At 41.4% G+C, this 27,978-nt stretch overlaps 1 protein-coding gene and 1 long non-coding RNA gene across 7 annotated transcripts in view; one reads left to right on the forward strand and one right to left on the reverse strand.

Annotated features, from left to right (window-relative positions):
• Positions 1 to 27,978, reverse strand: part of WARS2 (tryptophanyl tRNA synthetase 2, mitochondrial) — a 117,264-nt gene that overhangs the window by 52,044 nt on the left and 37,242 nt on the right. Inside the window, exon 1 of one of the 5 annotated variants that reach the window (XR_007707684.1) lies at positions 311 to 425. The exons of 2 other annotated variants lie outside the window; for them this stretch is intronic. Coding sequence is in view for 1 of the 3 variants with exons in the window: in XM_035569592.2 (XP_035425485.1) it covers positions 311 to 364 (54 nt within the window). In the remaining 2 variants the exon portion in view is untranslated. Of the gene's footprint in view, positions 1 to 310; positions 451 to 14,471; positions 14,479 to 27,978 lie in introns of those variants that run through there. 2 more of the 5 variants (XM_035569592.2, XM_050708045.1) reach the window with 2 other exon arrangements.
• Positions 100 to 26,454, forward strand: LOC118259819 (uncharacterized). Of its 2 annotated transcripts, XR_004782116.2 has the most exons (5): positions 4,591 to 4,740; positions 5,500 to 5,681; positions 6,708 to 6,786; positions 12,304 to 12,462; positions 25,506 to 26,454. It is a non-coding gene; the product is annotated as an uncharacterized LOC118259819 (long non-coding RNA). The 2 variants fall into 2 exon arrangements; XR_007707685.1 differs by lacking the exons at positions 4,591 to 4,740; positions 12,304 to 12,462; positions 25,506 to 26,454 and adding exons at positions 100 to 171; positions 7,795 to 8,899.

Genomic DNA, 27,978 nt, shown 5'->3' on the forward strand with positions numbered 1-27,978 from the left:
TGGGGCATCCACAGCTTCTCTGGGCAGCCTGTGCCAGCGCCCCGTGAGCAGCACTCAGGCAGCCCCATGTTTACACACGTTAATTTGCCTTCTGCCGGAGGACAAGGGAGCTCGCAGCCCCCCCCCGGAACCCAGCGCTCGGGGCCAGGAGTGACGCCCGGAGCCGCCCGGGTGAGCACCCGCCGCCCCGACCCTGCGCATGCGCGGAGCTGGCCGCGGCCGTTGCGGGTGGGAAGGGGCGGCGTGGCGGTTGGGCAGGCCCGAGCCCGAGAGGCCGGAGAGGGCCCTGCGTCCGTCCCGGTGCCGTTACCTGGGCGAGGGTCCCGCGGCGCGCGGCCCGGATCAGGCCCCCCGGTGTCGCCATGGCGGGGGCGGGGGGGGGTGGGGGGAGGAGGGAACGAGGGTACAAGCCCAGAAGCGCCGGCGCATGCGCGCAGCGCCCCACAGTGGAGCGTCGGGGGGGGTTGTGCTCGGGCGGTCACGTGGTGGCCGGGTACCGCCTACCGGGGTGGGGGCAGCGGCCATAGCAACGGTTGGCATAGGGAGGTTTAACGGGCCGCTGAGGTTGGGTTATAGCAGCCCCAGGTCCAGGCTGGGAAGTTGTAGGGTACCGGTGTGCATCTGCAGTGACACCCCTCAGCACACAGGTGGTTATTCCCAGCAGCCAGCACGGTACTGGGCAAGATCAGTCCAAACCCTACCACAGAATCACAGAATCACACAGAATCACCGAGGTTGGAAGAGACCTCCCAGATCACCGAGTCCAACCTCTGACCTAACACTAACAAGTCCTCCACTAAACTGTATCACTAAGCTCTACATCTAAACGTCTTTTAAAGACCTCCAGGGATGGTGACACAACCACTTCCCTGGGCAGCCTATTCCAATGCCTAACAACCCTTTCAATAAAGAAGTTGTCCTAATATCCAACCTAAACCTCCCCTGGCACAACTTTAGCCCATTCAGACAACATTCCCAACTGTTTTACAGTTCCTAACTGTAAAATCCTGAAGTATTCTTAATAGTTAAAAGCACTGTAAGTTTATATAAACATTTTCACTTGGATGCGTTGGCTAATAACAATTTTTAGATTTTAAAACTATGTTTACAGTGCTTACAATATTGGATCCTAATCTATATTTAGCTCCCCAGACTCTTAAACAAACTGTAAAAAAATTGCTGTGCAAGGTCAATGAGAAATTTGAGTCCAAAAACCGTACATGTAATTCTTTTTCATTGTTTGTATCATCGCTGTGAATATTGGTCATAATTTGAGCTGAAAACTTCCATGTACAATGTCTGTTTTGCTCTGACATTTTATTTAGCTTTATGTTTCAGCAAAAATGTCAGCCTGTTTTTGAGAAAATTACATGAAACTGCTTGAATTGTAGGAGACATCAGAGAAGAAGCTGAAAAATAGAAAAGACCAGATGATATTTTTTTGAGATTTTCCTGTCCTAAGGCCAAAACAAGCAAAAAAAATATTAGACGAGCTTGTGGCTGCACCACTGAAGTGAGACTGAAGACATGCTTTGAGTGAAGTGTTAGCCAACAATCCAGGCGGTGGGAGGGATGTATGGATGCCTTAGCGTCTGTCTCCTGACTAGAACTTCTTTCCATTGGAGAGTAATCAAAGCAGGTAGAGCTGTCTCAAAATAACAAGGTGAAGAGAGGGGTGCTAAAGAGGGAAGTGGAATATAAACCTAGCTTCAAAGATGTAAAGAAAGTTGAGATGATGTGACAAGGAAATGTAGGCCGTTCCTCACTTGTGACGAGTTTTAAAACAAACCCTTTTCCAGTATGGAATTACCAAGGAGAAAGCTTTGCAGCACCTACTAAATATGAATATTATGCTGCTATTATAAACCATTAAGTCAGACCTTGATTTCAGGCAAAATGATGAAGCAAAAAGCTATGTGTGTTTCAGTGATTGCAAACTTAAGAATGAAGGTATTGATGTTATGTAAAAAGTATTAGTGTTCATTTTCAATGTTATTAGAATTTGAATTAGTAAGTGTAACAGTACAAAAGCAATACTTCTTAGACTTTTTAAATATTTTTGACTTAGTACTGCAGAGGATTCTAATTAAACTTATTGGAGAAACACACATTAAACGGGACTAAGGGCTGATTACCTGACAGCTCTGAAAAAGTACTTATCAAATTTGAATTGAGAGACTTTCTAGTAGACTTCTACAGTAACCTGTGCTTTGCCCTACTCAGTACTGTCACCAGTAATCTAGAATATAGATGGTGAATAATTGATACTTGAAATATGCTCTTAACACAAATACTGACAGATGTGTAAATAAGGCCAAAAACATAGCTGTCATTCTGATAATCAGAGTGTATTAAATCAAAACATGTTTTAAAATCAAAGTGAAACTGGAGTAAAAACTTGAATTCACATTGGTTTTTTTCCCTCCAACCATAAGAGTCTGAATTATTACTTTGAAGTCTTTGTTGAACCCAAACTCAAGCTGAACCAAATGCAAAATTTCCACTTACTGGGTTACTATAGCACTTTAACAAAACAAGAGCTCACTACTACAACAGAAATCTAGCAGGCACAGAAGAAGCATGGGATATTCTTGGTGCAGAGAGGGAGAGTGATGTGAATATATGGGAAGGATGAGAAGAGAAGGAGGTTGGCTTGAAAATCCCAGAGAAGACAAGAGACAGCTTGCATCCTGAGACAGGGCCAAATTAGGGGAGGAGAAAGATTCACTGATCATATTTATTGCCCTCTGAAATCTCCCATTGCAGCCAAAACTCTTCCAGCCTTTCTCAATGATGATTCCTAGCCACTTTTCCCTGCTAATATTACCCCAATACACATTGTGAATCCATTCAAGGCTGTTTAGATGTGAAGAATCTGTTACAGAGCCCAGATTAGGAAATATCAGTAGCAGGTGCACATGAACCAGACCTCAGTCAAAATATAACTACATCTGTTCCCTGTTTTTAATATCTCCAACGTGACTATTGACTTAAAAACAAAAGTTCAAGACCATATATTTCAGGTGAGTGGGTGTCTCCTGGGACACAGCAATTTTGTGAAAGATCTGGAGTTTGTGTTTGACAAGCAACTCTATTTCTAGTGCAATCCTCTTGCTGAAATGTTGAATTAAGTAATTTTTTAGTACTGGAGTACCCATCAGTAAATCTAAGTCCACTTTGGGTGTCCGTGCTTTGAAAAAAATACTGAAAAATCAAGGAAAAACCTGCAGACAACAGCCATAAAATGATTCAGGAGAAGACTTAGACATATGCTCAAATAAGTGATTAGTGAAAATGCATGATAGTGCTAGGAGCAGAACACAAACTCTTTTTTTTTTTTTCTGGGCAGAAGGACTTCAGTAGCTGGGCTATAGTACACAAAACTTATATTTGTATAAAGCCTTTAAGAGGCACTGCTTTGCACAGGATCCAGCCTTGGTTGTTTTACAATGTCAGGGTCCAGGGAATATTAGGGATGTATAACAGTCCCTCTAGGGATTTTGTCCACAGCCTCCATGTCTTATTTAAAGTAAAAATTAGAAATTGTTTGGTGGCTGTGGCAACAGACTGTAAAAAGGACAAATGGTTAAAGAAATTGCATACATTTTGAAAACATGGCTTTATTCCTTGCCACTTGTCCTAAAGTTCTTATGTGATGCTAGGCAAATCATTGTTCGCTATAGTATTTGCTCACATACTGTCTAAAATGTAGCCCCTTTGTGCCATTCATTGCTTAAGCATACAAAAGGAGGTAGCCCATGCTCCAAATAGTTCAATAGGCTAAACAGGCAAAGTGGACACAGATTAGAGAGTGTATGACACACTGTTTGATGAGGTTGCAGAAATTGCCATGTGCAATATTGTGCATTGCATGTGCCTAACATTCTTTTTTAAATGAAGGATGATGTTACAAAGATACTGTGTGAACAAAAAAGCAAGGACAGGACATTTTGGCAAACCAGACGAGGCAGAGAAAGGAGACCAGGTAGGATGGAATCTGAAGAATACAGAGTCAGAAACAAAGTTGGAACAGGCACAGGAAGGAGTCCAGTCCAACTCTTTACATTTCCGAACAGAAAAAAACTTCATTTCAGACACGTAAATTGACATAGTTTAAAAACACATCTTTGACATTTTGGAGAGCATCAACGTTAGCAGCATGACTGGCTGAAGGAGGTAAATCCCACTCTTACCTGTTTCATTTTATATTTTACACATGCTATGGAAGGATTTTTGACCATTTTTATACATTTGCGGGCTCAATGAAACTTTGGCAGGGCAGTCATTTGAATGCTGAAGATCTGGCAGAGTATGAAGAAGTGTGTTATCTTTTGTGTGCTGAAACTGTTGGTAGTATCATAGCATTGCAGAGAACTATTTTCTGTGAAGTTCATGGAAAAACACTGTACTGGTAGCCACTTGGAAATAAAAACACCTAGAATCTTCTGAAATCTGTAAACCTTTTCTCCCTATAATATGTTGGGAAAAAGAAATCTTTCCTACATGTTCTTTTGTATTATCATCAGTTATGGTGGCTGTGTTTTTTACATTCATTTTGAATCTGTGTTTCCTGTCATGAGCAGATTAAAAACAGAAGAGAGCAGAGTGAAAGTTTTCTATTGCAAACATCTGTGTCTGAAAAAAGGATTGTATTTCCATGTCCTGGAACATCAAGGGGAAAAGCTTGCCCTCCCCAGACACACACCTTTAGTTTGCAGCAATAAGGAGTTTATAGACAAGGTTGGTTTACTGCAGTAAATAGAAAACCCAAATCTGCTATTATTTCCAGTGGTTAATCCAGCCTGGATGTCTGAGGAGACCTTCAAACATTGTTCCCAGCACAGATATATCTTATTCTTTATCTGATAAGAATAGATACCTATAGATAGAATATCTAAATGCTTAGCATATTTCTGGGTGCAATGTATCAGTGCTTTTAATAATTTGTCTTCTGTATCTGAAATAGTTTTATATGCAAATGTTGCTGTCTAGATAGTGTTCTTAGGGACTATTAATAGAAATGGAGAATGAATGCACTTATCCTCTAGAAATTAAATGCAATTCACAGGCAGGAAAAAAAAAAGGCAGTGTCAATGGAATTCACAAAGAAAAAAAGTAGTTCTGAGGTATCATCCACATATCTGTCTGCTTTAAAGAACACAGTTGGAAAAGGACAGAAAAGATGTTACAAGAACCCCTGGGGACCAGATATACAGTATGTTCCAATCTGATATTCCTGGAGGAATTGAATCCTGGAAAGAAGACAGTTTACTGGTTTAGATGGTGCCACAAGGCCTCCCTATCTCAAACATAAATGCTGTCCTATTACAACTGTTATATATTAATATGCATTCAGTGCAGATACCACCCAAATAATATTTTACTAGATTAATGAACTCCCTCACCCAATTGTACACAAAGGTCTGTTATGTTGTGTGCAAAACTGAAACAAATCTGGGAAATAGTTTAATAAAATCATCTTCTGTATTGGTTATTCAGTCATAATCTTCTTGTGCCTTGAGGATACGTTTACTGCTAAGAAACAGCACTTCTTCATTCCTGAAGTGATAACATCTCTTCAAGTACCAGACCATGGACTAGAGTTTTACTTTGAGCAACGTTATTGGCAAGTATGGTCTTGCCTTTCCTCGTCATTTCCCCAGCTGCCAAATGTCACTCAGGTATACCCAGCTGATGGTGATATTTCTATACATGTGAACATTTTCAAGACTCTTAAGACTGCAACTGTTATTTCTATAATTAATAGAAAAAATGAAGCATACTTAAAAGTTTTAAACAAACATGGCAAATTTAACTAATAACCAAACAGCTTTGGAAAATTTACAAATAGGTAGTAATTCACACAGTCTGAACCTCTCCTTTGTAACTGCTTCTTCAGATTAATAAGAGAATCACCAAGCTGCTATTTTAACAATACCAATTAGCATAACATATCTCTTGCTTTTTCTAGAGTATGTATTACAGTGTGAACACTTTTCTGTCTTAACATACTTGTCCAAGATTCTCATAAGAGATACTACAAACCATAATTAAATTAATCCCTCAACCTGCTTCTGTAATAAGAATTCACATTTAAATCATTGGTCATTAGGCACTGGACACTTCTGTAAAGTAATAGATGTGAAACCTGTCATATTTTTATAAATTGTTCCAGTTCTTAAAAAATGTGCCATTTCCAATCTGAATTCCTATAATTTCACTTTACAATTTTAGGTTATAGAACATTGTTGCCTTTTAAGCTAAAACACTTTTTATTTTCAGAAATCCTCTCCTATCATAATCAAAAATATTTTTTTTCTTAAGCAAATGGCATAGACTGATTTTCTTTTTTTCAGAACTGTCATCATAAGATAGGCTTCATATATTTTAAGTTACGGTTGCATTTCTTTAATCTTTGCAGTTTTTCAATCTCTTCTCTTCAGGGTAAGCATCAAAATATGCCATCATACTATTGCAATACTCAATGTAATTCCTCTGCTTCCAATGATCAGTAGGAAAAAAAATAGAAGTGTTGCTAAGAAAGTATGGAGATGATGTACAGACTGATAGAGCAATAAATAACGTGTATATATCTGAGAATACCGTTGCCTACTGTGCTGAGAGCTCATGTTCTTTCTGTCATTTTCGGTGCCAGTGATTTCCACAGTCCCCCAGCTTGTAGATGACTTACATTTTTTTGTTTTCAGGTGTGTGACCTTCAAATTATTTCTGTTCAGACACATTGCTTGTATGGATTCTCTTTCCTACCAGACAATCCATCTGTGTGTAAGTGGCTGTTTTTCAGTACTGTATCATTTCACCAAGCTATGCATCATCTGCAAACTTTAGTAGCCAGGCTTTCATATTTTCTTCTATGGGACTACTAAAAACATTAATTGCTAAACTGAGATCAGAGGCTTAAAACCTGTTGAGTTAGTAGTGGTTTAATATCTTTTTAATGTACAGTTCAATATACACTTCACTGATTATTTAATGTTGATTTTAAAAATGAGACTGTCATGAAATACCAAAATAAACACAGCATCAAAATGCAGATATATGGCGATATGAAATGTTTTTCTAGACACCAAAAAGACTGAAGTATACATAAAAGGCAGAGTTGTTACAATTGTTTTGAAAAAAAATCATACAACTTTGTTAAGGCAATTTAAATAATACCCCCAGGTAAAGATTTCCAACATTATTTTTTGGTTTATTTTATTTTACCGTTTACATAGATATTCATGGCTATGCTCTGACTATTGTGCTCCCATCTGGGAACATAGAACACCTATGGTTTATGAGATACTTCCACTAGAATTGCAGCTGCTTTGTTTCACCAGAGCAATGAAAAAATGATGAGATCCATAGATAGACTCTAGCACCCTTTGCATTCTGCTCTTCTAGCCTCTTGTTGATGGTGGCTGTGGCTGTTAGCTCCTCACAGCTTTTCCCTGAGCGCTCTGCCTCAGCTCTTCACCATTTCTGCATCCCACAGCAGAAGTGACACTGTTCCTTCTACTTTGAGCAGCAAAATAGGATTTTGCCCACATTGCTGGTAAGCCTGGAGTTATCCCTCAGCATGTGCCCGCTTTCCTCTCCATCACTCCTCCAAGGATGGTGCTCCTGGCCTCCCTCTCAGTGCAGAAAACTAGCATGCTGTCTCCCACCTCCCTCTCAGCTTCTCCATAGAGAGGGTCTAGCACAATAGGTGCTTTCCTCACTGGTGCTTATTATGAACGTCCATACTTACTGTTGCTTTTTCTTGTTGTTGTTGTTGTTTTCCCCATGCAGAATTGTTCCCTTTTAGACTGGCCACCATCATCCATTGTTCTCCAGGAAACAGAAACTGCCGTTGCCCTTGGGGAGATGGCGACTGGCTATACTGTGAGGCTTCATAAAACACAGAACCCGTTGGGAACAATGGAGAAGAGCCTTCTCAGCATGGCTACCAGCTGAGGCCTGCCACAGCTCACTGCTGGTCCACAGCAGTGGGGAGTGGCAACCATATTGAAAGAGGCCAGGGGCCACTGAGCAGCCTCCAGGCCCTGCTGTGGGGGAAATGGATTACATGCAACAGGAGAAAAAAAAGCAAACAAACCAATAAAAACAAACAAATGAGCAAAAAACAACCCACAACTTAATAACAAAACTGAGTGAAATGAAGTCTTCATGCAAGGTTTCAACAAAGTCCACTTATGTGGGAGCTAGCAAGGGTTTTAGCCTGATTTGTAGGGGAGGTTGAGTACTGCTCTCTCCTGTTGATGATTTGACTCCCCCTTAACAACTGAGAGAAAGAGATTCTTATTTGACAATTTGAATAGGAAGCAATTTTTGTCAGAGAGTAATAAGCATTTCATCTGTGAAGATGTATTTCCCCACCTTTGCTTTTCACTGGTATACTCCTGGGTTGCTAGAGTGTATTCTGTTACCAAGATAGGAGGCAAAGGTCTAATAATGGGTGGTCTGTTTTTTAACTGCCTGATTTTTTAATTAATTTTCATCTCTAAGCAAATGAATATATTCAAATAAGTCTTTGAAATAGCCAGATCTTTTTTAAGCACCCCATACACATTGTGCCGTTAGGGAGAGTATACTGTATTTTTCCTAGAGCAGTGATGCATACCTGAGTTGGAAAATTTTGCCCTCACTCTAGAGGTCTTTACTTGCCTCGAAAACACAATTGCAGTGATAGAAAATATTTTTAAAGATAATGAAATTTGAGGGTATGCTTCATCAATAATTAAGCATGAGCCATACTGTAGGAATGTTGTGATTATTTTAGAAAACAAGCGTTGTGATTCATGGAAATATTCAAGGTGCTATTTAATAGAAATTCAAGCTTTTTAGGTCATTAAAATCATGATTAGTATACTCAGCCATGTCAAACTATAATCTATTAAAATCCCACTTACATAAGCATCCAAGTCTCCATACTTTCATATTTATAATTTTATAGGATGAATAATCATCTGCTTCTGTTATTCCTCATAGCAAAAAAATTTCCTCTTGAGCAGAAGTCTCAGCCCTGCCATAGAGTGACTATCAAAACGTTTATAATTATGTCTGTGGCCATTTCTGTGTCTTTGTATTTAAACTGATAAAGCTGATCTTTAAAGATTCAGTATATATTCTTTCATTTTCAGAGTAGGAACCGTAATTATTTAAAACAAGCAATTCATCTAGAAAAACAAAGCTGCATTCTCAACTAAAACTGAGGTCCTAGTATAATACACCTAATATTGTGATGGGAGCTGAGAGGCAGCTTTCCGATTTAGAACCAGCCATCAATCCCACTGAGGCTGCTGGGTGTGCTTGCTGCCTTGCGCACCAGCTAAATGAGGGAACAAACAGATGTCCATTTGTTTAGCAATAGCTTAAACTGTGGATGCCATGCCCAAAATAAACATTGAATGGATCGATTAGAGTGACTAAAACAGTGAAAAGCAGGAGGAAACAGGCAGGGAGCAAAACAAAAATCATGATACACAAAATGAAGTGAATATACAATGGCCTTGAAAGAAAGCCAGGGGAAGGAGCTTTTTGAGCAGTGTACTGACTGCAAGCAGATCTGGATCATGAGCAAAGCACCGGATTCTTGTTCAGTCTTACTGTATTTGAAGAAGCGGGACTTTGTTTGTAGTAAAACAGGATTCTTGTTCAGTCTTACTGTATTTGAAGAAGCGGGACTTTGTTTGTAGTAAAACAGGATTACTTCAAAGAAATACCTGGCTCTTGTAATCAATGTCTCATTCTAATGGAAACAGCCTGCTATGTCGTGAGTACTAGCTGACTGCTCAAGCCACGATGAAGTTAGACAATGAAAACAGAGAGAACAGAACAATGAAAAGCAGGGAGGGAGGATGGAGAGAGATTATGGAAAAAGACATGGTAAAATGGAAGAAAAATGAAAACTTGGAGGAAGTGAATCTCAGGCAAAGTACAGGGAGATGAAAAGGAATGTGGTGAAGATGTATTCTTCAGCATGATAATCAGTTAGCTAGGAGATGCTTGTGGCTCTGGGAGAGAGTAATCCCTAAAGTGTATCCTTGTTTGAATTTCTGATAAAAAAGAAGACCCTGTCCCTCTTGTCCCATTGCCATTTCAAAAAAAGTAGCCCTCTAAGAAAGGCGCCCAGGCATCACGACGGAGGGTTAAAACACATGAAGCTGCTGCCCATTTGGAACGCACTCCGTCTCCTCTCACATCTGCAGAGCATTTAGCCGCTTGCATCTGGTTGTGTTTGCGCAAATATAATTCCATATTCACTAATAATTCCCGAGGCTAAAGGCCCCTCTCCTGTAACCTTGTTAATATTCTCACAAGGCCTGGTGTGAACGCCTCACAGCATTTGGATTAGAATTCAGTCTGGTGGTTTCCCCCCCACCCCCCATCTCTTACTCTTTCTCTCTCTCGTACTTTTCTGGCCTCCAGTTTCCTGGCCACCCACATGACGAGACACTCTCCCTCCCTCTCTCTCCCCATTCTCAGTTTCAAGGAATTTCCTTTTGTCAAAGGCAAAGTGTGATTGACATATTTTCCCCCTCTTAAGTGCAGTCTTCTTAATACTTGATTTAACTATGTCCTTATGGGGCTCGTATAATCATTACCTAGGTGAGAAAGAGACCCCCTGCTCCCTCTCCACCATCCGATCTTGGGCTTCAAGCTTCAGATTTCTGGATTGCCTAGCACTCTTTACATGTTTTTTATTCACTTTTTAAAGACATTTTAATTAATTTGGTGCTGACGAGGGATTCCAGATTGACAGCCTTGGAAACTGAGGTCATTTGTTTGTCCACAGAACAGGTACCACCAAAGCAGCAGAACTGCCAGCTCCCCTATCAAAGAGCCTCAGGCTCCCCTTTTAAAGCACCTCAACCCAGGCCAGAAAAATCACCTTCTGCTCTGCCCTTTCTGGAGAGAAGACAATTCAGTTTCCTAATCAGGCCTCAACCCTGATGCCAGGATTGATTAAAAAAATGAGCTGGAGCTCACCCTGACCACAGTGCCACAGGAATATACATTAACATTTTGCTAGTTCACTTCTGGTCACTCCTTTCTTTACCACAAGAAATTATGTTTTGCTGTTGTTCTCCAGTGATTTTTCCACATGAGACCACATGGCACGGGCCCAGTCAGGCCCCAACATGCCTCCCACCCCAGTAGAGACCAAGGTGTGCCATGGCAGTGGGGCAAGGATTGGAGGGAGAGCAGCCATGGGTCTTGGGAAGGTGGATGGGCTGCTGGCAAGAGAAGGAGAGGAAGGCAAGCCCCCATGTAGATAGCTTGGAGTCTTTAATGATCCCCTGTTAATTTGTATTGGGCATCCTGCTGTACTGCTTTGCCTGGTCCTATTTTAATGTGTCCATGTAATGGGGTTTGTGTCTCTTTGCTGCTGAGCAGTGCCAGCAAATACCTCTTATCATTACCCAGGCATTTCTGATATTTAGTTTAGGTCTGAGAAAAGCTCATTGAAAACAAAACAACCTGTAGAATGCTTAGGTAAGCTTATTCTTACAGCCTTTAAATACTTTTGACAGTATCAAATTCCTCCCCTGACTGTTTTTATCCACGTCATGTATATTGGGGAAAAACTCCGTGTTATGATGACTATGGGCTGTCTGTGGGAATTCAATGGAAGAGGTTGCACAGACTGAGCCAAACATTTTAAATACAACATAGGAAGGATTATCAACAAGTTTTTGACTAAATACTTGCAAGATCTTACTGCACCGTTTAATCAATATGAGAGCAAAACAGAGTTTTGTTTTCCATTTAACAGAAATAAAGTGTTTTCAGGAAACTGATTGTTACATATAAGAAAATGTTTATAATTAAGTATGTTGACAATTTGCGCCAATCATTATAATACCTTGTTTTCAGTTATGCATGAACTTTCTACATTTGAAGTAAATAGGATGAAATTTCCCATGTTGGAGATAAATCTCTATGCCTTGCATCATTCTTTTTCCCCTTGCTTGGAAAGGAGGAAAGAATAATTAATTGAGTTTTCACACACACAAACACAAAAGGAGACTTTAATTCTCATGTACGTATGTATTCAAAAACCTTGGAGGAATACTAGTAAGAAATCATACTCCCTACCTAATTTGTGTCAAAGCCTTGACTTTTGATCAGCAGTTGGTGTGGGAGATCCCTCTGATGTCAGGAATGTGCACTTGGCTATTTCCATGAAAAATTTCCCACATTTACTCAGGTTATGAGCCTTGGAAAGACCCGCTTTGCACAAAGACATTAGAAATGCATGTTCTCTGAAGAATGTCTCTGTATTCTTAAATCTAGGGGTGGACCTTCTCTCCCACTGGAGCAGTGGGGTACGTGGTCCGGCTGTGCTGTCCCAGGGCACAGGAGATGAACAGCACTGCTGCCTCTGTTGTGTTTTCAGTGTTCCTCTGACAGAGCATGGGAGAAGAAGGAACCTTTCTGACAAGACTACAGAAGGTAGGGACCAAAGTACTGGGAATGAGGACATAGGGACAATCCTGATATTCAGAAGAAGGGTGGGGGCCTTACAGCTGGGAATGGAAACATGATGGGGGAGAGGCATGGACCTCAGATGGTTATTGCCTAAAATAGACCACTCTGTAGTTAATTCAAGCTGGCAATTTCAAAATCAAATATTACAGGGGGAAAAAAAAAAAAAGTCATAGAAAATTGATGATGCAGAGCAGGGTTTGGTTGATGTGCTGTAAGTAAGCCATGAACCACCTATTGAGCAGTGAGTATAAAAGAAGACCTCAAATACACAGGTTCCACAGCAGTGATCCAGTGGAAAATTGTTATACGGATATGTAATTAAAGACTGCAAGGTAGCTCATAGATAGGCCTAAAATAAGGTCAGGCTTATTGCTGATGAGCCTTAACACTGGAATGTTTGACATTAATAGTTTCTTAACATAGTATTATTTCTACAGTACATAGACCTGGTATAATATATAGGCCATAGCCTACCCTTCTGTGAAGTGAGTTAGATTAAGAATTTCATTAATGGCTTAAATAAAATTAATTAACAAGTATTTACCTTAGCTCTGTTCCAATCCGAGAGGATTCACACATCCTTTACTAAGCCAGCTTCTGTGTTTTGTGTAATGAGATGGGACCAAACTGTAATGATATAAAAAAATCCTTTCATTCTTGTCTTCCTTTCTTCACACAAACATGTGCAGCTGTGGCCCATAGCTGCTGAAAACAGTCATCACCACAATATGGCAATGAATATTTTCAACCATTCTTTTAAGAAAGCTTTTATCTTTTCTTGGCCCCACAATGTCTCCAGGCAATCTCTCTCTGTTGTCAGGGCCCTGTTTAATGAAGTATTGTTTCAGGAAGCGTAGTCCAGAACTTTATTTCTGGTATGTGCCCGGGAAGGAGATAACTTGTAGATGGCTTTACCAGTTTATCAGGTCACAATTCTCAGCCTCAATGCTACCATGTGCCAGGACTACCTCAACTGACATGAAGAGCCTGTTCTCTGGCTTTTACTTGTTTGGGTTGCAAGCTGGTCAGAAACTGATGTTGGGATCCTGACTACAGGTATTGGCAAAATACTGAATTTATGTGTTATGGGAAACTACCAAATTCCATTGCTGCAGAATAAATGAGTTCAAGAGGCTGTGACTGAAACACTTGGAGAAGGTGATGTGAGAACTATTGTTTCCAGCTCCAAGGCAGCTCTACATGCTGCAATGGTTTACCCCTGGTTCAGTTATTTCTATAGCTAAAATAGCCAGAAACTTTGTAAAATATAAGCTGTGATTTCTATAGCATGACTTACAATAATTGATTTTTATGTGGGCTCCAGAGCTGTAGGAGTCAGAGTCTCTGAGTAAACAGCAGAGCAGACTGTGCCCCCCAAGTCCAGCTCATACCACTTCTGATTGCTATCCTGCCCTTTCTTGTGAGAAGTTTCTGTTGAACACCTTATGTCACACAGTCTTGTGCACACCACCTGTGAGACCAGTTCTCTACCCTTGTGACCTTCCAGACACTTTCTGTTAGACATTTGGTGAGCTGTGTCTTGCCTTCATACTAATTCAGCCTCAGGATTGCATCATGATGGTTTCTCAGGCTTGCAGGACTGCCTTGTAAACAATAATGCTCTGTACGAAAACATGGAAAACAAATTCTGAAAACTCTGAGGCAGGCTTGGCTTTCAGAATGACCCCATGTAGCTCTGAAGACAAGTGACCTGAAACTTGCTAGAATATTTGCATAACTTGTTCTTTTCTGAAGAAGATCTGCTCTGTTCTCTGCTGTCTGAAACTGTCAGTAGTAATGATTTTTTTCAGAATTTGAAGAAGCAAATAAATAATCCAAAACCTTCCCCAAGACCAAAGTATCTTTCATAGAATGATTTGGGACTATTGGCAGGAACTTTGAAGTTCATTTGAAGGGGCAGGGACACCTTCCACTAGGTTGCTCCAAGCCCCATCCAACCTGGTCTTAAACACCTCCAGGGATGGGGCATCCACAGCTTCTGTAGACAACCTGTTCCATTGGTACTGAACCTCAAAGTAAGAAATTTCTTCTTTATATCTAATCTAAATCTCCCCTAGTTTAGTTTAAAGCCATTGCTTCTTGTTCTGTCACTACATTCCCTGATAAAGAGTCCCTCCCCAGCTTTCTTGTAAAGGCCCCCTTTAGGTACCGGAAACCTTCTCTTCTCCAAGCTGAACAACCCCATTTTTTCATTCTTTTTAGCTTATAACTAAGTATTTTGAAGGGTTGAGGGGAAAAAGGAGAAAAGAGGCTTGAATAAGTTGTCAATGGAGAGTCACAGTGTATTAGGTGTTTTCCAGGCATTGTGTAAAACAGTCTCTGTTTTATTGTGCTTACAGGCCCAAAGAACGAAATACAGAAAATCTGGAACTAGAAACTGGGAATGGGGAATGAGGCTAGTAGCAAGCCGCACCATGGTACTGGAGAATAAAGCTGGAGGGATCTATTGCCACCACAGCCCAATTTGGTGAAAGTGGAACATAATCCAGAAAGTGTTTGAGTCACTCCACTGTCATCAAGTACCTGTGAAGCCCATGGGTGAAGTATGTCTCGCCCCCTTTTTGGTGGCTAGACCAAATACAAAATGACAGTCTATTGCTGTTGCTAGTAAATTAAGTAACAAAGACATTTCTCTCCCTGCATTCCCCCCAAGCAAATAGCAAGCATGGAGGATGCTGGGTCTTTTGTTATTAAATCAGTAGTTTGACAACTACATTGGGAACAGTGACTGATAGCGAGGACCAATGGCTCTATTAAGATATGGAATAAGACAGAGAGGGAATCCCAAAACACAACGCTTTTCACGAAGAATGGGGAACACTGGGATATGGTATCTGATGTTTCTGTTCCTGACACAAGTGACCAGGAGCTCCCTTCTGCATCTGATTTTGAGCTGCCTCCAGGCGTGTAGGGTGCTGCTATGGGCTGAGATCTGAGACAGAGAGCCTAGTTTTGGTTTTCCAGAGGCAGCTCCTGTTCCCATGGATGCTTTGGACAGCGAAGGGCATTGTTCTGGGAACTGCAGCTTGCACTGAGAGGATTTATACATAAAACTAAGTCCCTCCTGTCCTGACCCCTCCTGACTCCCAGACATCTGTGAGAGAACACCCCTGAGATGGAATTGCTGAAGAACCGTTTATTTTGCAATGGAGGGATAATCTCATAATAACTGGGGAGTTCCTCCAAGTTCCTGGGACTACCGAGTGAATGTTGCCCAGAGTTGCCAGCTGAAACACTGCAAACACAAATACAATGGAAGCTCTGAAGAAGGCAGAGCTGCTCAGCACCCACAACCCATATTTATTTTCTCCAGAGATGAAGGGGGGACTGCAGGTCAGCAGGAATTGTGCATTCTGACTGGTATTTATTGACTCAGAAGTCCTTGCTGACAGACAGACAGACAAGTAGAAAAGGCTTCCATTACAGTGACGTCGTTTCTTTCCCTCTTCGCCCCTGAGGCTTTCACTTCTGACACTCTTTACACATTGCTGTGGCTTCTCCAGCTGCTGCTGAGGCAAATGGCAGCTGCCTTTCACCTCTCTGGTGCTGGAAGACTGGATGCCCGTAGGGAAGAGGACTGTCAGGCTTTCAGTGACATACTGCAGCACATCTATCAGAACTGCAGCAACAACACAGAGCTTTGGTGTTCAGCTTTCCCTCTGAGACTTGGGTAAGACTGGAAGTCTGGGTCAGATGCTGGATGTGAACTCTGGGTGGCCACTGAGGGTCAGTACACAGGGTCTCTATGAGAGTGAAGTGCCCTGTGCTCACCCCCATTTCCACCTTCCGTTCCTCGAGAAACTCTCTGATTAGGTTGTTATTTGCCTTGTGCTAGTACTGTGCTTTAGGAGAGATCCTAGCAGTTTGCATTGAGTGAAGGTGAGGCACACCTACTTTCAGCTCTTCATAGGGATGCTGTGCTGCAACACTCTGGAGCCTCCATTCGAGTCAGTGGCCATAGCTTCAGTACTTTTGATTCCTAGTGTTGTTCCTCCAGAGGGTCTCATTGGATTTAAGACCCTGCTGGAGACTTCTGTCTGTTGCAACCAGTACAATCACCTATGCTTTTAACCACACAGGGCAGCCTTTTATAATGAGCCATCATTGGCAATGCAAGATATTGGATACTTCATCCTTTGTCAAAATTGAGAAACAAAGTGTCCATGTTTAAGTAGGGTGAATTGTTTTTCTTGCCACCCCCCCCCCCCCTTTTTTGTGTGTGTTTTGTTTTTCTTAAGATTGATTGCCTCATTTTGAGTCCAATAAACAAAAGGTGTCAGTTTCTAGAGGATGCAACAGGCTGGGGTACAAGATACTGAAACGTTTGCAGCAAAGCAGTATCAGATAGATCAGGTCATAAACAGTAGATTTTTTACTCACTTTAAAAGCATCATACTTGCAGCACGGGTGAGTGAATCATACTAATCTCTTGCTTAGTGAAGTTTTCACTAAGAAGATTCAATAAAAGGGTGCCCTTTGTCAGATTCAGTCCTTAGGAATATGCTGTCTGTGTAAATACAAATGAGAACCCAAGCATCAGATAATTTTGTCCACTTCTTGATTGCCAATGCAATCTTACACACAACAGTGCATGCTTTGTTTTAACAATCTTAAACAATGAGGTATCTTCCACATTTGGATTCTTACTGTTTTTCTTGTAATTTGATTCATGCAGTGAGGCATGGTTGCAACACTTTTTGTTCAGTGACAGAATGCTTTTACATCACCTAACATATATGGAATTCTTTTCAGGCTCTACCTCATTAAAAACTGATGCTCAGATCTTCTGCTTCTCTAATGTACAGGGGCAGATCTAGGCATATTTTCACTTTGAAAAGATTTCCTTTCCTTTTCATTAATGACATCTGTACAGCTGTCTAAAGACTGCGGAGATTTCCTTCTACACTGCTGGATGTTTACTGTCTTGGTAATCTGTTTGTGAAGAGCCACATGCATTTGTTCCTTCCATAAAGCTCCTTTAAGTGTAGCCTGTTTTCCCTAATGCAGCCTTCCCAGTAAATAGAAGTAAAGGGGGTGAGGGGTTCAGTATTCAGTGTTGCAAGGCAAATGTGCTTTCCTGGCTATGACTGTTAGCTGCTGAGAATGTCTAATGTCAAATGGCCATGAGTGCAGAGCTCTCCTCAAAACAGCCTTCAAGGTGCTCACATGTGCACATCAGCATAAGTGTGAAAATGCCAAAACAGCCTCTAAGTATTTTATAATCTAGCCTTGCTGAGCTTTAGGTGTAACGGAGCAAAATACTTTACAAGCATGCAAAAACTAAGCACAGCTATCACCGTTCTAACAGTCTTCCATGACTGAAGAAGGAATAACTGGACCACCTAGTCATACTTGAGGGCTAACATACACCACTTGAATTCCCTGAGCTGATTCCTGTTTAAATAAGAGCATGCACATAGAAACAAAGCAAACCTTGATTTGAAAACAAACTTGGTAATTACTAGTCTGTTACATGATTGTCCCACCTTAACTTTATTTTTTGTATCTTTAATCCACAGTTTTTCTCATCTTTCCCCATGAGGTGCAGTGTCCTCATGTCAGTGGTTTTCAACCTGTGATCCACAGATTTTTGGGAATCCAGGGACTGCTTCTAAAGGGGCTGGGAAAGAAAAGCAATTTTTTTATACATGCTGTGCTGTAATCTACATATGTGAAGTTTCTAAGGAAGATAGCACGTCTGCAGGAAATTGTTTTAGGAATACAAAAATCAAAAAGTGTTTTTCAAGTACTGCTCCATGTGACTAGTGTTACCCTTTTTCATTTTTTCCTGACCTTAATAGGAAATGATTTTAGGATCTAAGAATACTCTTAATTTCTAGCTCTTTTCTGAAAAATTCCTACTGTTACATCCCTGTGTCAGTAGCGCTAGATGGAATAGAAATTCTATCATGCATGAGGCTTGAGGAATCATGGACATTTTAAACACCACATTGTCTAAATTTACTTAAGGTTGGGCGTAATGGAGCGGGGACAAATACTGATCAGATTCTTTCCATTTGGTAGGGCTGTATGATCTGCAGTAGAAGGAGGAAAGTCTTGTAAAAGACCCTTACTTTCCTGTATTGCGGTGGCTATGAAAGTAAAATGAAGAGCTTTTTTTTGTCATGGGAAGAAGCGGGAGATTTAAATCCTAAAGTTGTGTTGGTTTAGTTATCTTTAGATTCCTTCAGTTCTCTGTTTCAAGAGAACCATGCTGGCTGGTACTTCCATGACTGGCTAAGCCTCTCAGGGGTGTCCTGTACATGCAGGTAGGCTGCACAGTACTGTTAACCTTTGATCCTAGTTTTGCTCAGCAACTCCAAGCCCATTTTCTTCAGATTCTGTGTTTGCATGTATTTCTTTTGCTCTTTATGCATTAACTCCAAAATAAATGGCAGCCAAGCACAACGGTTGTAACAATAAAAGCCTACATGCGTCTTTACCTGTAGCTAGATCCTAACTTTTCCTTGCAAACCTCAGTAAACTCTACTTAGCTTAGTTATCTCTGTTGCTGAAGAAGGGGAAACAAACTTTGTTGTTTTTCGTTCTATCAGAGAGTCTTTGCCAGCAAAGGATACTGACCATGCAGACAACCCACCGAGTGCAGGTTCAGTGTCTAACTGTCATTGTTCCATGGTTTTGGCCTAGGAAAAGTGAATTTTGGTAATGAGATGGCAAGCTCTAATCTCTAATGAGATTAGAGACAGATGAAAGTATTTTTAAAATAGCAGAACTAGAGCAGAATTCTTTAGTGACCAGTGATAGGACCCGAGGGAATGGTGTCAAGCTGTGACAGGGGAGTTTCAGGCTGGATATTAGGAAGAGGTTCTTCACTGAGAGGGTTGTCATGCACTGGAACAGGTTCCCCAGGGACATAGTCATAGCACCAAGCCTGTTGGAGTTCAAGAAGCATTTGGACTGTGCTCTTAGTCATATGGTCTGAATTTTTGGGTAGACCTGTGTGGTGCCAGGGGTTGGACTCGATGATCCTTATGGGTCCCTTCCAACTCGGGATATTCTATGATTCTGTGATTCTATGATTCTAGTTCTTTGACAGATCCCAGTCTGTCTGTCATTCTAAATTTGTGCTTTTCCTTCTAAAAAGCCTCTTGTAATTTTCTGCAGTCAAGTCGGAGAATGTCAGGTATTGTGATATATATAGTGCGATGCACCTAACTGATTTTCCACAAACATAAATATTCACAATTTTATTGATTTATAAATTTAGACACCTTAACTGATGCTGAGTATCCACAGATACTGTACACTAGATATGTACAAAATGAATTAATACATATTTATACACTGGAAACAAATTAAAAACAGCCTTTAAAGGACCAAGTGTGTCTTTCAACAATGCCAGAGCACAGTAGTTTATATTAACATGCATTAGTTAAGCACATTAGTTAAGTTTAGATCAACAAATTGTCGGTCACATAACGGATACGTATGTGGCAACTTAACAGAAAGGCTCAAACTGAAGAGACAACTCAAAAATGTACCTTTAGGAGTACATGAGTAGTAGGGTCCACCTCAGCAGAAACTCAGGGGAGTCAGTGTTTTCACAGGGCATAGTGCACTCCAGCCGTACCTTGTGCCTTCTCTGGCACATTGTCCCTGCCATCGAGCCTGATTCTGCTAACAAACAGGATGGCCCAGGTGAGCAATGCCATGGAAACTCTGATGTGTCCTGGGGACCTCCAGCTCGTTAATTTTGCCACATTTCCAGTTCTGTTGCAGAGGCCACAGTGAAATGCAGCCTTTGATTTCTACATGGATCACCCACAGTTTAAGTTATGCTGGTTCATCAAAATCAGAAAGAAATCAATAGGAGTTAAAAGATACTTTTCTGAGTAAAGGAAGAGTAGGCAATCCTCAAGATATGAGTCTGGGTTCAAGAATCAAATGTGAAGATTGAAGAGGTAATATTGCAGCCTGTCCATTTTGTTGAACAATGTGCATATGCAAGGATAAGGGGAAAATAGTTAATTAAATTTTGTTATCCAAAATAAGCAAGGGTGCACTCTTCTAATCCCGTGTAGAAATGTATTTTTTTTTGTCACGGTCTCCCTGGCACACATACTTAAATTGAAAAGCTCTAAACTTATGGGTTTAGGTTTTGCAACATAGTTCAGTTGGAATTATCAATCTGGAATTATGAAATCTGAAATGGCAAATTGTTGTTGATGCTCTTCTTTAAAAGCTTGGCTGCTTCTCTTTTGTCTAATTTTGCTTCTGCGTGTATGCCCTGCATCCCTCCTTTATTTCCATGTCGCTGTCACCTGTACCTAACATGCCTGCTATTAACACGTACTGTTAATATTGTAGACTGCTAATATTATAGTTTTCAGAGAGGCTGCACAAAACCAAAAGCAGCTGCCTTTGGCTTTGACTGCAATACAGCACCTCTGAAAGTCAGGCACTAATGGTTTTCAGTTGGAAAAGCGGATTCCCTTCTATAAAACAATGCTTTTCATTTACAATTTAAAGAACTCCCCATCTATATAGATTTTAAAATGCTGTGTACATGCTATGTTCCTACAGGAATCTGGCAGCCATTTCTAGGGAGCATTAAGCAACAAGATCTTGTAGTGAACAACGGAATTATTTTTTATTTAGAGATTACATAACTCTAACAAAATGGAAACCAGCCCCTGTGCTTCACTGTAGACCAGAACTTTCTCTTCCCAGATGGAGGATGACCTTTAATTGTGTCAGTTCCACCCCACATCCTCAGAAAACAAGGGCAGCTGCTTCACACATGAAGGGAAGCAGAGACTGTCGCGGCCATATTGATTGAGGATAGATCATTACTGAAGCAACCTTACAATAGCTACATGAATTAGACCCCATCCATCAGTCAGGTCTGTTAGAGTCTCCAGACAACAATAACAAATCTTAAATATCACAAACTGAGTTAGCCCCTGCCTACATCTTTTCCGTGTAACAGCCACAGTCACAGCAGTACTAATGCATCCAGAAAAGCTGCCTGTCAAGGGAGACAAGCAAGGTATAACGCTAGTGGTACAAAAAGTGAGCAGCTGTGGTCACTCAGTTATGGCTGTATGGACATGGAGGAATGGACTCATGGGGAGCTGATGGTGTCCTTGCTCTCAGTCTGCTGGAGGAGAAGCTGCCATGCAGACTTCAGGTAAATGGGACTCACAGTAAAGTCTAGAAATACTAGAAATGCACCAAGTATTCTGCCCCTGATTAATTCATCAGTACTTCTATACATGACTTATCAGTAATTGTCCCCAAAATTCTGACAGCACTTATGTTCCCCTGTCTTTCCCTCCTTTTGGTTGAGCCACTGTGCTAAATGTTCAGCTTTTGATTCCCTTTCCCTGTTCCTTTAATGTCTTCTTGGTGCTGAGGGGGTGGGTAGGCAGGGTTTTCTTGGACCCCTTCTGTGGAACAGCTGTGATTGTTTCCCAGGGATGTGTGAGAGTTAGAAAAGATAGTGAGGCATGATTTTTGCTATATGCTGAAAGGCTTTCTCCATCAACCTGAAGAAGGACCTGAAATGTGGTGAAAAGGTATAGAGTTGTCAGCTCCAAAACAAAAGCGTTTGCACAGTTGGGAAGTAACTGGACAGTGTCTGCATCCTCTGATGAGCTGAGACAATTCCATTACCCGCAACTTGCCATAAATCAGCGGTCTGCTGCTCTGAAATAGGCATTCGGTGTTTGCTCTGCTATTTCTTAAAGACTGGGGCTCTCAGTCAGAGAAATGACTTCAATGCAGTGATTGGCATGGAGTCACTTTATCATTCCTTTTGACAAAGTTGTTACTGAATGCAGTCACATGCTAAAATACAATTTAAAAAATTGAATTCACTTTGGCTATGTTTATGTTAACTTTCTGTGAACAGTCAAGCAATTTAGTTTTATTGACAAGAAAATCTGTAAAAAGTCAATGTCAAAAATACATATGTGTGCATTTAAGTAAACTAGTTTTAAGTTCTCATGCATAGGCATTCAGTTTTGAAGTGCTTACACATTCCCCCAGCCAAAGGAATGGAAACAATACAATGTGATTTATCTGACCAATCAAACCTAACCCAGACAGCTGCAGCACAGGCTCTCTTGCTGGCTGTTATTTCAATACCGACAGAAGAGGGTAGATGCCTCGGATTGCATTTGTGTTCTGAGCCGGTCACTCAGCTCTTTTGCTGATTACGCAGAAGCTAGGAAGTGCACAGCCCTTAAAGGGTCAAATGTGGAAAGTGGGAGCCTACAGCTATGAACCTGGCACTTACCAAACAACTGCATGCTTGTGGCATTCACTAAATTTGGTCTTTTTGAGAGGTCTATTTTTGTATTTAAATACAAATATGTTGCTACGGAACAATTTGCATGCTATGCTAAATATGAACTCTCACACATCCCTGATTGATTTAAAATTGTTAAAAGAACTGTTGACAAGTTTCATGGAACAAGTAGCATATTAGGAAAAAATGGTGAAAAATCTGCTGACATTTGGTGTCACAATGTGCTCTAGTGTAACATGAGGGAGGCACAATGTCATCATTGACATAGAGCCATCAAGCAATATTTGCTGTACCTGTGTAACACTGTCACATGAATATTCCTGTGAACAATTCAGAAATTAAAAGCAAAGGCTTCATTAAAAAGGAAGAAGTGCCTTCAAGAACCAACAATTTGGTCACTCCAAGGATATGCTAGAAGGCCAGCAAAACTGCTGCCAGACCTGGAGATGTTTAAATTCCTTACACAGCTACACCTTTCCCAGCAAAGCTCCTTGTGATCTTGAAGATCTGCTGCCGGGCAGTTAATTTTTGACTGCATTAGGTAGTAGAGCATGTAACCTGCAAGATCTCAAGGAGAAAACTAGTGTGGTATGTGGGGGATTCTCCCCAGCACCTCTCAGGTTTCTGTGAAATGAGAAATCCATGCCTGGGACTCAGCAGCAGTGCAGGTTATGTACATGCATGTCCCGTCTCCTCCACTGCCTGGGATCCCTCCAGCAGCCCCAATTCGTTTGTAGCTCCCTGTCTGTGATGGTTCTTGCCATCGCTCTTGCTTCTCTTTCCTCTGTCTTCATCCACAGCAGGGAGTCTCTGCCAAGGATGTGGGAGAAAAGGTGATCTGAGGATGTCTTCTATATATTTTCAAAGGCTGTATTTTGACTGAGGTGTGGATTTGGGAAAAATATAGCGATCAAAGTACAATACTCCTCAAGTCATCTACTAAACTGCTTCTGGCAGCATGACCTGCTTGCTGTCTAAAGTAAACACTAAACAAAGTTCTCCCTTTAAAACAAACAAACAAACAAACAAAACCACCACAAAACAAAGCAAAACACAACACAACAAAAAACCACCATTACTCTGGAAATCAGAAAAGTGATTTATCTTTTTTTTTTTTTTCTTTAAACCAGAAATCAAAACCAGATGGATTTAGAAATGTGCAAGCACAGTGATTTTTGGTTTGCCACTCAACTGCCCCCCACCCTTTGGCACATCTCAAACCAAACCCAAGCCTGGCCTGAGGTGCCTGCGGCGGGGAGCGGCCGGCCCTGGCTGCCCCCTGGTGGCAGCAAGATCAGGCCCGGCATGGCCTGGCGTGGCTTCGCCTGGCTCGGCTTGGCCTGGCTTGGTCGGGCTCGGCCCAGTTTGGCCTGGCTCAGCTTGGCCTGGTTCAGCTTGGTCTGTCTCGGCCTGGCTCGCCTTGGCCTGGTGGGGGAGGATGGCCAGGTCAGCAAGGGGAGCTTCTGCTGGCCCCTGAGAGCACAGCCGCAGCGGACATCTGCTGCGCACGTTTTATTTATTTATTGTTTGGAATGGCCGTGTGAGCAGTGCGGTAAGTCTGACACATTTTCTCAATCTGTACCCCGAGCAGGTAGGATTGACAGCTGGAGAAAACCGTGTATTTGGAGTGCTAAATAGGTTATCAGCTGCCCATAAGAAAGAAAAGCATTGAGCTTTGCAACCGTGCCTCCCAGCCATGCCCTTGTTTTTGACTTTGCCACTGGCAAGGCTGAGTGCCTGACCCCTGCTAACGTGCGGTGCCTTTAATAAGGGGAGGGAGGGAAGTAATTTTATACTCGGCGTGTGAGTGATTCATGTTCTCAAAGGGGATAAAAATGTTATTAGAAAATTCTCCTGCCAAATGTGTGGCAAACAAAACCAATTTATTAATGCTGTGAAGCCAATGTGTGAAATTGGGATAAAAGGTGAGGCGCGGTCTCACCCCTGTGCTTACTGCAGCAGAATGTGCAGCAGCACAAAAGGCTCTTGTCCTCAGAAGGTGGGTGCTGCCCTTGTGACTACAAGCACTGGCAGCAAACAAACATTTTCTTCAGCTCAGAGCGTTAGGGTAAGAGATGCTGAGTCTGAAAGAGCAGACCTCCATCGTGAGCCATCTAGCTGCTGCTTGAAACCTGTAAAACATTGTCAGGACACCTTTGAAATGCTTTTATTCTTACCATAGTTCAAGGCTTCCCCTTCATTTAGGGTTGTTCTTTATTTTATTATGTGCTAAGCAGTCTCAGCATGCTCTGTGTTGAACAAGACACAAAACAAAAACAGTCCCAGACCCCAGAATACTCTGGATTTGAAACAAAGTCCGCACAAGTAAGGCGTGGTTTTGGAGCCAAGCAAGAGGCCCAGACATGGTGCATGCTTTTATACTAATGTATTTTACATGGGTTAATGGCGAAGGTGACCATATGTTTGCAAAGTACCCATCAAACAGCTGCTGTACCATTGACAAAAGCATGGTGAAAGAAGTTTATATCAAAGGAACTCCACTCCTGAAAGGTCAGGAGTCCTCTGCCTCATGCTCTTAAACTGAAGGGACTGTGGGCCTTCCTGCACCCCCTCCATTTTTGCTAACTCTGCCACCACAGTGCTTGATGTAACTGATTGAAGCAGCATGGCTGGGGCCATAAGCAGCATAAGCAATGCTCAATTCTACATCTTTTTACCTCATATGCAAATAGCATCATCTCTCTGTTTTCAGCACCTGGAAAACATCAACATCTGGACAAAGAACAGCCAGGCAGAGCCTGGCAGGATGGAGGAAGTCTGCGGGGGAATTTCTATCTTGAAAAACTCATCTTCAGAACAGAATGTACCCATTCATCTATGGTATCTGGCTTCATATCATCAAGTAAGTCAGCATGGCCAGTTCTTCTGGATTCCTTGCTCTTCTGGAATAGCCCCCAAAACATGGATACTAATAAATCAATTTCTTAGCTGTAGGAATCTGGAAATCTAGGCCTTGTTCAATCAGATTTTGATTTCACTGTGGCAGTCATCATCTATATGGTTCTGGTTTATTGTATTATTTATACCCAGAAACAACTCTGGGGATTGTTCTGACTCAGTTCTGGTGAACTATAATGCAGCCATTTGCTCGCTTAACAGCACAGGACACCAAAAGCCTTATTTCTGTCCATCGTCTCGACATCGGCTCTCTCGCATATAATCTAGATGAAGGTTCTGTTATCATTATTCAGGGCCCTATCTGGGTCTGACTAGGATCATCTAGACCAAGATTATTCCTTGGAGAAGGCTATACTTAAAAGAATATTTTTTTTACTTTTCAGAAGCATATCTGCACAGAAACTCTATTTTAGCTTGTGTATGTCTTCAATGGGAGCTAAAAAATTGCAGAACGTTTATTATTTTTCCCTTTCATTTTGTTCTGGGGTGTTGTGAGGGGTAGTGAAACTGGAATCTGTAGTGCACAGTCTGGAAAAGTGCATTGCTGAGACCAGCTACTTATGTAAAGGTTTTCTGCGTACTGTGGAGTAGAAAGGCTGAATGACTGGCATGTGATAAACCGAGCGGAGATGTCTTACTGTGAAACCCAACACTTATTATACACCTCTAATCTCAATAAACTAGAAAAGCAAAACCTTAGCCAAGCCCAATCTTTCTGCTCACCTTTCATTCAAGAAAGCATTTTTCATATTATCCCCTACTCTGGCTGTAGGGAAGAAGACATGATGTGAAGTCAAGCTTTGAACGAAGAAGTGAAATGTATTCACAGTATTTCTGAGCAAAAAGAGGTGTGAAAACAGTCTATTGATCTTTCAGGCTAAAGAGGAATGCTCAGAAATTTGATGACAGTATAAGGAATAAAATTGAGTTTTTATATGCAAGCACACAACACAGTATGAGTGACTGATCTTTTTCCATTTACTTCATGGGCTTGATCTCTGTATATGGTTGTGCAGATTTAGCTATTCTCAAAACAGTATGTTTTTATTTTTTGGTCTAGTTTCTGTTAATGAATCTTGTACTGGTAAATTTATTCAGATACAGGATTTCTTCAGGTTTCTCTCAGTTCCCATTGTACACTTGTCTGCCTGCCACTGAACCAGCAAACTCATTCCACAAGATCTTAACCTTACTTGTGTTTTGTCTGCAGCAGGGATACATAGTTTCTGACGTATTAATAGTGTAAGTCAGGGAGCACAATTGCTCAGCCAGTTTAGTGATCCATAAACCTAGTTAACTATTTGGATTGGTATTAAGTACCAGTAGTCACCTGTTAGAAGAGCGTTTCCATCTAGCTTTGCTTGTGGCTCAAGTTGAATGGTGAAGTTTGCAGAATCAGTAGCCCTGTCCCTGTACTCCATATAGTCAGATTACAGAATTCAACTTTCATGCCATTATTTACAAGTCCCTGAAGAAGTTAGGTAACTACAGCTGATTATCAGGATGTAGTGGAAGAAGTCAGGTAACTACAGCTGATTATCAGGATGTAGTGATGTAGTATTCTAGAGTCCAAGGTCTCTAGCACATAAACAAGCACAAATACATAAAACCTACTGCCATTCAGCAGTAAAAAAAAGATCTAACTTCTAACTCCATACATACCTCAGAGTTCCTGGCTTCAGGAGAGGGTCCTGTCATCATTCCCTGTCATACTCCTAATCCAAGCCCCACAGTGTTTTTACATTCACAAGTGGATCATTGTTGCTGCATGTTCCTGGTTCCTGTATCTCTTCACTTTGTGGGTTAGCTGTCTACACACACTGCCTTTTAAGAACAGCTTTAAGAGTCAAAGCTTAATTCCAGGGTTTGTTCACCCTCTTTATAAAAGTGACCTCAGGTCTGGATGTGGACTCACTTAGTTGTTACTGACGAGGAGAAATCTCAGATGTTTTTTGTGTGTTGAAATACAGTCAAGCGTATACTTCCTTGAAGTATGCATGTACATAGTATTTTCTGTCAGATCAGCTGTTTCCATATATTGTTTGGGCCCTTCAAAAACACCAAGAAGCCAGTACAGTCAATCCATGGACTTTCCTAGAAGGGCCTTCAGAACAGCTGGAATCTGTTGACAACCTAGGCAAAGGCTACCTATGACTAGATTTAAAAGCAAGATGGAAACCTGAAACCGCATCAGAAGCCTTCCATTTCCAGACTGTCCACACCATTCTCCAACAACCTGCTAACCACAATCCCGCCATTTTTCTCTT

This window comes from Cygnus atratus, chromosome 1, assembly GCF_013377495.2.
Source record: "Cygnus atratus isolate AKBS03 ecotype Queensland, Australia chromosome 1, CAtr_DNAZoo_HiC_assembly, whole genome shotgun sequence".
In the NCBI taxonomy this organism is placed as follows: domain Eukaryota; kingdom Metazoa; phylum Chordata; class Aves; order Anseriformes; family Anatidae; genus Cygnus; species Cygnus atratus.